The sequence below is a fragment of the Myxocyprinus asiaticus genome, chromosome 5 (assembly GCF_019703515.2).
Source record: "Myxocyprinus asiaticus isolate MX2 ecotype Aquarium Trade chromosome 5, UBuf_Myxa_2, whole genome shotgun sequence".
NCBI classification, from domain to species: Eukaryota; Metazoa; Chordata; class Actinopteri; order Cypriniformes; family Catostomidae; genus Myxocyprinus; species Myxocyprinus asiaticus.
In genome coordinates, this window is record NC_059348.1 from 53,388,245 (window position 1) to 53,396,800 (window position 8,556).

The 8,556-nt window shown below is 37.9% G+C and overlaps 1 protein-coding gene across 1 annotated transcript; it reads left to right on the forward strand.

The window, feature by feature from the left end:
• Positions 1-295: 295 nt before the first annotated feature.
• LOC127440429 (neurturin-like) lies at positions 296-7,304 on the forward strand. The gene is made up of 2 exons (XM_051696990.1): positions 296-548; positions 6,850-7,304. Exons 1-2 carry the CDS (start codon positions 296-298, stop codon positions 7,302-7,304), a joined length of 708 nt encoding a protein of 235 aa, XP_051552950.1.
• The last annotated feature ends 1,252 nt before the right edge of the window (positions 7,305-8,556 follow it).

Here is an 8,556-nt window from a genome sequence, read left to right on the forward strand (position 1 = left end):
GAAAGATGAATTTGGATCAAACGCTCTGTCTTTGATGTCTACAACAAAAGATATACGAAGTGTTTTCTCCTGCCTTTTAAAAGCTGATAAGCCTATTTACTTTGCTATTCTAACTCTGCATGATTATATGATTAATCACATTTTATTATTTGCATTTAGCATTGTTTTTTCCAGAAATATAATACCACTAGTCTAGATATCAGTAATGCAAAAACCCATATGAGATGACAACCAACAACTGTTTAAACATCTGTTTGGTGTCTTTCAGAGTTTCAATGCTCCACGCTGTTCTAAGATGAGGGTATGGAAAGAGGTCACCCTCGCCTTCATCCTGTTTGGTGCCTCGTTTTTCCTCCTGCTCATAAGAACCACGTTACCTGTTGGGCCCTCCTCCTCAAAGGCCTTAGAGATCTCATCTTCCTCACCTCCACCATCCAAAGCACCTGCATCACCACCATCATCATCAATACCATCAACCACAGTGAGGAAGCCAGCCCCACGTCGACCAGTCAGAGCGACAGAGAACATGGGCTCTCTCCTCTCCGAATGTAAGCAAAACTATTTTTTGTTTCCCTTAGCAACCGTGTTAGCGTGGATTAGCTAGTGTCGGATCGGACTGACAGGAAGTATTAATATATCATTCAACAGTCTGCGTTCTGTTTATACTACATGCCTCTGCAGCCAAACGCTGCCTCGGGCATAGTTCTCCCCATATATCATATGGTTAAAGCGCCATCTCACTTTATATTTAAACTCTTAAGTGTGTTGGACGTTTTGTTGATGTTTGCTTGTGGTTGTTTCTTTGTTATGATAAGGATTGTTAAAAAACAGGAACAGACCAATTTGTCGTGTTATGTCACACGTATTTGCATGTAAGTGTTATCTGAGGAATGTCTCTGTCAAAATACGGTAGTTGCGCATAAATACCATGAGCTTGCCAAGGCAGGCATCACTATTACTATTAGAAGTCCTGCACTGTTTGTGCTACAGACAAAAAAACATAAAAAATAAAAAAAAGCATCTCAAAAACTTGCATTGAAGGAGGGACCCAGAACACCCTAGCAACATGCTAAAACCACACAGAACACCTTAGCAACCACCTAGCAGTAACAACCTAGAAAACCACCCACACCAGTGGCATCGGGGCAGATTTTCACATAGGCAAGCACCACTGGCATTGCTGTCAGTCACAAATTTCAATAAATGAATAAAATAAAATCAAAAGTTTATTATTTGCCAGCTACAACATTTTGCTTAACTAACTTTTCCTAAAGTACAGTAAACCCTTTATTCTGAGTGAAAATAAAAGCTCATAATTAGAATACTTTTACATTGTATCTGTTTGAAGCAAATACAAATTCATGGTTTATGTTAAAAAATATTTTTATTTTTATTTAAATGTCCACACGGCAAATGAAAAAACAGCGAAAAATCCCAGACGTCCACTGAAAAAGTCTGCATACATCAGGGTTCCCTCTCTTTTCAAAGCACAATTTTCCAGGACATTTCCAGGACTTTTTATGTGTCCAACAAGTGAAATATATAAGCGAAAACACATGCGTCTATTTAAATCGAGCTTTTATTTTGACGCTTCCATGTGTTTTCGACAGTAGTTTCTCAAATCCAGATATGCATTTACATATATACATTTGGCAGACGCTTTTATCTAAAGTGACTTACAGTACACTTATTACAGGGAAAATCCCCCCAAGCAAACTGGAGTTAAGTGCCTTGCTTAAGGACACAATGGTGGTGGCTGTGGGGATCGAAACAGCAACCTTCTGATTACCACTTCTGTGCTTTAGCCCACTATGCCACCACCCCTCCACCATAAGCAGTTTGCTACATGGCCCACTGTGAAAATTAATCTCTATAAAGCTGTGATTTAATACAATAAATACATAGTCTGTATGTGCTGTGCATTTCAGAGTGCTCTACTCACTGTCACCTCACACACAAGAGCGAGATTGATGATCATGATGAGGTGTTTTCAGCGTATGAGCGCCCAGCTTCACACATTCATTTTGAAGCACGCATCACTTGCAGTTTATATATTTATTTCATTAAATCACTAGGACTGGGTATTGATAGAGATTTCCCGATTCAATTCGATTCCGATTCACAAGCTCTCAATTCGATTTCGGTTCAATTCAATATCGATTCATATGGGTTTATTTCAGTTATAACATCTTTTGCTTACATATAAAAGAAATTATATCCCAGCTAATGCTGTTAATTATACAGGGGACCTTTTAACTAGGTACAATATGTACTATATCATTACATAAACTATTTTGTCGGAGTGAAGAAGAGATGACAGCAGATGAGCAGAGAATGTGTGTGACAGGGATTGGTTCACTAAAATGTTTTCCAGGACATTTAGGTATTTCTCTAATGTTCCATGACTTTTCCATGACTGGAAAACTGCATTGCGAAATTCCAGATTTTCCAGGAGGGAAACCAGGTAGAAACCCTGATACGTCCGCAAACCAGAGATCACAGTATCATTGAGACTTGGTGGTTGTCTATTTTGACTTAGCAAAAATCTAGCAATCATTTAATAATGCTTCAGCAACCACCTAGCAACACTCTAGTAATGCCCTACTAATCACCAAAACACCTTGATATATTGCATAAATACAATCAGGTATCAAAAAAAAAAAATTTTTTTTTTTTTTTTTTTACTTAGGCTATTAATTTTTTAGGCTATTCATTGTTGTGGAGAATCCCAAGGCATTGGACCAATAAAAGATTATGATTACTTTTTCACTGTTTTTAACTTTTAAACGGGTCAAAAATGACCCGAACATGACTGTAGCATCTTTAGAATCTTTAGAACATGCTCAAGCAACTTCCTAAAACGTGTTACGACTGACTTGAAAACACTGCACCAGAAAGACACACAGAACAGCTCTCATCTTACATGAAGAGTACCGAAAGGTCAGAGCAAAAATGCTTAAAATTCATCTGAAAGATGTGTGTAATCCTGCTTTACAATCCTGATAATAACAACGGTTTATGAGTCTGTAAATCTTGTGACGGTTGAGCCCCTGTGAGTTCTTCAGTGCAACAAGGAAAGTTGATTGTTTAAAGAGAGCTTTATAAGATAGAAAGAGCCTTCTATTCTTATGTTTAGTGCTACCATGTGATGTGTGATTTCTTGAATGTAATAGAGCTCTTTGGCTTTGTTCAGACAGGCAGGAAAATATTATTATTTGGCATTTGTTGTCTGAACAGCATAATAAATAAATAAATAAATAAAATAAAAAACATCGAAATCAGATACACCCTGATTTGATCATTTGATTATATGAATGTGGTTTGAAATCCAATTAAAATCAGATTTTTGGAAATGCGTCAGTCTGAACGTTCAGATCAGGATTTCAAGTATTTATTTATTAATTTTTTGTGAAAATTAAGCTGTCTTGAAACAGATGGATCCATGTTTATCACTTTCAAAATGACAGTGCAGACAATCCAACATAGTAGGGCTGGACGATTAATTGAATTTTATTTGCCATTACGATTTTGGCTTCCAGCGATTATGAAAACAAGATAATTGAGATAAAATGATTATTGTGCCACATTTTGTTTCGCAATGAAACACCCCTGCGTTATATCTTTAAAACATCCTTTATTAAAGTTCAAATAGTAAGGAAGCGGGTTATGAAAATAAACTCCGAAACTGGCATTTTTCTATGCAGTCAGCACCGCGTCTATGAGTTGCATGAAGTGACTGGATCGCATTGCAGAGTTAATGGGGAATATGAGAGGCGGTGGAACGTGTTATTACATCGATGAAAGTTGGTTTACAGATATAACAACATTAAAGAAGATGTGCTGTCCTAATTTGGAAGCACTCTTTATCAACTGTAAGCCTTACTACTCGCCACGGGAGTTTTCCTCGTTTATTCTGGTGAGTTTTTATATTCCTCCACACGCGTGCATGAATGCAGCGCTGCAACAGCTGGCTGATCAGATCACAGACATGGAGCAACAACACGGTCACTCTTGTTATTATTCTCAGCGATTTCAACAAAGCCAACCTCACCCGTGAACTGCCAAATTACAAACAGCACATCACATGCCCCACCAGGGACAGAAATATACCGGACCACTGCTACACAACATTAAAGGATGCATATCGCTCTGTCCCTAGAGCAGGTTTGGGACTCTCTGATCACTGTCTGGTTCATTTTCTTCCAACCTACAGACAGAAACTTAAATCAGCTAAACCTGTAGTAAAGACTATAAAAAGATGTAACTACAAGCCTGCTTTGACTGCACTGATTTGAGTGTTTTTGAAGCTGCAGACACCAATCTGGACGAGCTCACAGATACGGTGACATCATATATCAGTTTCTGTGAGGATATGTGCATTCCTACTAGGACTTATTTAACATTCCTCAATGACAAACCATGGTCTACAGGAAAACTCAGCTTTGCAATGCCAAAGAGGATGCTTGTAGAAGCGGGGATAAATCTTGTATAATCAGGCCAAAAACACACTGACTAAGGAATTAAAGTGGCTAAAAGAAGCTGCTCTGAGAAGCTGAAAAACAAGTTAGCTAAACAAGTTTCAGCTAACGACCCTGTATCCGTATGGAGAGGCCTGAAAGACATTACTAACTACAAGACAAAAAAGCTGATTTTTATTAAAATGTCGGACTTGTACGTGCAAATGTAAGCTAATAGACCTGCTGCGTGTGTGTCATTATAATAATCAGACAACCATAATGACAAAACCACTCACTGCTCTTGAATGGGCAACTTTAGTAGCTTTAAAAAGCATTCATGTATTATAATCATACAGTAAAGATCAGTAGTAGTTTTATGTTGCATTTCATTCTGAATGTTTCATTGAATACTTGATATCCTACTGCTGTTAAAAAGTTTTAAAGCTGTTAAAAAAGCACTGAATTTTCATAATTTGTTCTATTATTTTTAATCTATTTCTATTCATTGCTGTTTTTTTTATTAATAGTTTACTAGTCTTGAATAATTACTTCAGAACTTGAAACCATTCTTCCATAATTAACATATTATTTAGTGTTATTATTTGTTGTGGTATTGAAGCTGGTATTGAGAATGGTCAAATTACAGTTCAGACTACTGACATTTTGGTATTGTGATAATGTATAGTCTATATTGTACATGGTAGATCTTGCTGCAATAACACGATGAAAACGTATCTCTCATTCCATAGAACTATGAGCATCCCTGCTGTTAATGATGGCGATGGAGGCTTTCCTTTATTTGACTACCATATGTAACATAAAATAATCATCATATGACAATAGCCTCCTCACCTACCCATTGCAGTTTACATTTCAAGTTCAAGTAAATCCACTATTAAAAAGACATGTTTTTTTTAAAAAAGTTAAATAAATGCATTATGTTTCCAAAGTCAATGAGTAATCATGCTAAATAATTGTGATCTCATATTGACCAAAATAATCGTGATTATGATTTTTGCCATAATCGAGCAGCCCTACAATATGGTCTCATGACAACTCACAATACTTCGTATAAGATGGCGAAACCGTACGACTTGGCTCGAAAGTATCAATTCAATGCAAACACTAAATTTTAACTAGCCTCCTATCCAACACTTTATTTAGGTAAGGGGTTAGATTTTATGGTTAGGTTTAAGTTTAGATTAGGGGTTAAACTTAGGAAAAATTGTAATAACATTGTTGGTTTGTTTATTTTTCTCTATGGGAGTAAAAGTCGTATGTTTTTGTACAAGTCAACTGATTGCCATCTCATACATTATTATGACTACATCATGTGATCGAGCAGGGACAATCAGTCCTAAAGATCAGATTTGAAAAACAAATCGGAATAGGGTACGGCGTAAACAAACCTAATACTATCTCAGTTGTTTTTCCTAAACACTAATGTGATTAAATGGAGAGCAAATGGAGACTTTTGCTTAAAAAGACATCAGTAATCTCACAAGTGTCTGCTCTAGAGTTTCAGAAGAGATCTCAACAACATACAAGTTATCAAAGTCTGCCATCAAAAGTCAGAGATCTCAATATGAACTCAAGTATTTCGGACCCACTTTAAATTAGGTGTCTTTAACTACTGTGTACCTAAGATCTTGATACAATGTACAGTACTTATTATGTATATATGGGTTGTTGCATTGTACTTACATTTGAAGTAACTGGATTTAATTACATCTGTAATTACACTGTTAACCTTTCCTCTAACCCTACCCCAACCCTTACCCTAACCCTAATTCTAAACCTACCTGTACCTTAAACTCAGTAGCAGCAAATGTAAATCTTGTGAGAATTTTGCAGAACAGCATGTACTGTAGTTACAGAATAAATACATGGTATTGTATTTATTGTAATGTTAGTATATAGTAGTTAAAGATACCTAATATAACCAGTATTTCGGTAGCATTTTTACAGAACTGTTCTACATTTACTTACTATATAATTACAACAGCGTCAGTAATTACTAGGTGCTAACCCTAAACCTAACCCCAACCCTAACCTTAACCTATATTAAGTACATGTAGTTACCTAATATTACTCAGTACTTTCTTGGGTAAGTACACTGTAAGTATACTGAAAGTACATGTACTGTAAAATAAAGTGCAACCATAATTTCTTATTAAATTCTTTCAAGACCAAATTATTGAGCTATGCTATCCACTCTACACTTTTACTCTATGCCAGCATATATCTCTGCTAAGAAATTGTGGAAGAAACGTTTGAGGCAAAGTTGATACGTCAATAAAACACGACTACAAGAACTTCATGAAGTTTACTTAGCTACAAAAGAGCAACCTCTGAGCAATAACATTTTCTTTTGGTTGTTTCTCTCTTTTAGTCTCCTACCTCTTCCAAAGCTTCACTGAGGGCGAGCTGAAGAGGGTGATTGCGACCCTGGTGGACCAAAAGGAGAGGAGGGTCCGAAGCGAGGCTGCACGGAGGACCAAACGAGCACGGAAAGGCCCAAAGCTGTGTTCACTACACGAGATAGAGCTGACCGTGAGCGAGCTAGGTCTCGGGTATGAAAGCGACGAGACCGTACGCTTCAGATACTGCAGCGGTAAATGCAGCCATGAACGACGCAATTACGACTTTGTGATGGAACACATGCAGTTAAATAACGGTTCCAGCGAGAAAGGCCGGCGAGGAAGGGATAATGGAAAAAGAGACAAGGTGCGCTACACTCCTTGCTGTCGCCCTACAAAATTCGAGAAGAAAATGTCATTCTTCGACAACAAGGACAGATTCTACACCATACAGAACGTATCTGCGAGAGCGTGTGGTTGTGTATGACAATCTGGTAGCTATGGAAACTTCAGGGAACATGCCTGTACATTACCATGGCAACAGAGGATGCTTCAGAGCTTGTGGCTGTGTGGAATTCCATGGTAACTGTAGGCGCTTCGGAAAGTGTTACCGAGTGACACGCAAGAGACCACGGAGCTATCCAAGAACGTAGGGCAAATTGCAATTTTAAAAGATGCTATGCCACCGTGGAAAGAGTGAAAGCTGCTGAAAGAGTGTTTTGATAAAGACCGAAGACAAAGCCAGAAACAAAGTCTAAAGCCATGGCAACTATGGAAAGCAAACTTAAAACTTTGATTACTGGCACAGGGAACTAGACACTGGTTAGTACTGACCAAACGGATTACAAAAAGTCACTTTTTTTTACCAGAGGTGGATCGCTGGTTTAATCTGATGGGACCAAAGCATGTGGGAGATACTCTTGCCTTCCACTGGAAACTTTTGTAAAAGAACAAATATAGATAAATAATATTTAGCCAGGGATATACTATATATTTCTTTATTTATACAGTGGGGTCCAAACATCCAAAACAACTAGTGAAAATGCCAACTTGGTCTCATAAAACCATGTTATTATTTTACCTACATTAGCTCGTTGTACGTATCATGGCAGTTTCCTGGTGAAATGAACACTAGAGGCGCTACAACAATGACTTTTATACACTTTCACACAAATTACAAGTAAAACGGCAGATTGTCAGTTCATAAACATGTACTTTTCACCCTGTTCTTCACACAATACTGTCTTATGACATCTAAATACTTTTACTATAGTGCATGACTTGTTTTAACATTTGCATTACATAACCAACTACATTTACAAGCTTGTTTGAGTGCGGTCAAATTGCGTGGTAGCTCAACTGATCGAGCGTTGCACTTGCAATGCAAAGGACCGTGGAACAAGCCCTGAACAGCACACAAATCGACACGTGAGCCAAAGTGGCATAAAAGTGTAACCAGTCCTGCTCCGAACGGGATTCGAACTGATGTCACCGGCATGGGAGGCAGGCACGCTAATGAGGAGGCTAAAGGCTACAGTATCTAGAGCCAGTTGCTAGTACGCCTCTTGAGGCCAAGGGAGTGAGGTTTACACACACTGCACAGCTATCACGTATCAGCTGGATCCCATTACACAAGCACCACAAAATGACGTGGTTGCTTTGGCGATTGAGTTTTCATCTCACATTTGCTTTTCTGACACTATCGGTTAGGTTTAGGTTCAAGGTTTAGGGTAGGGAGG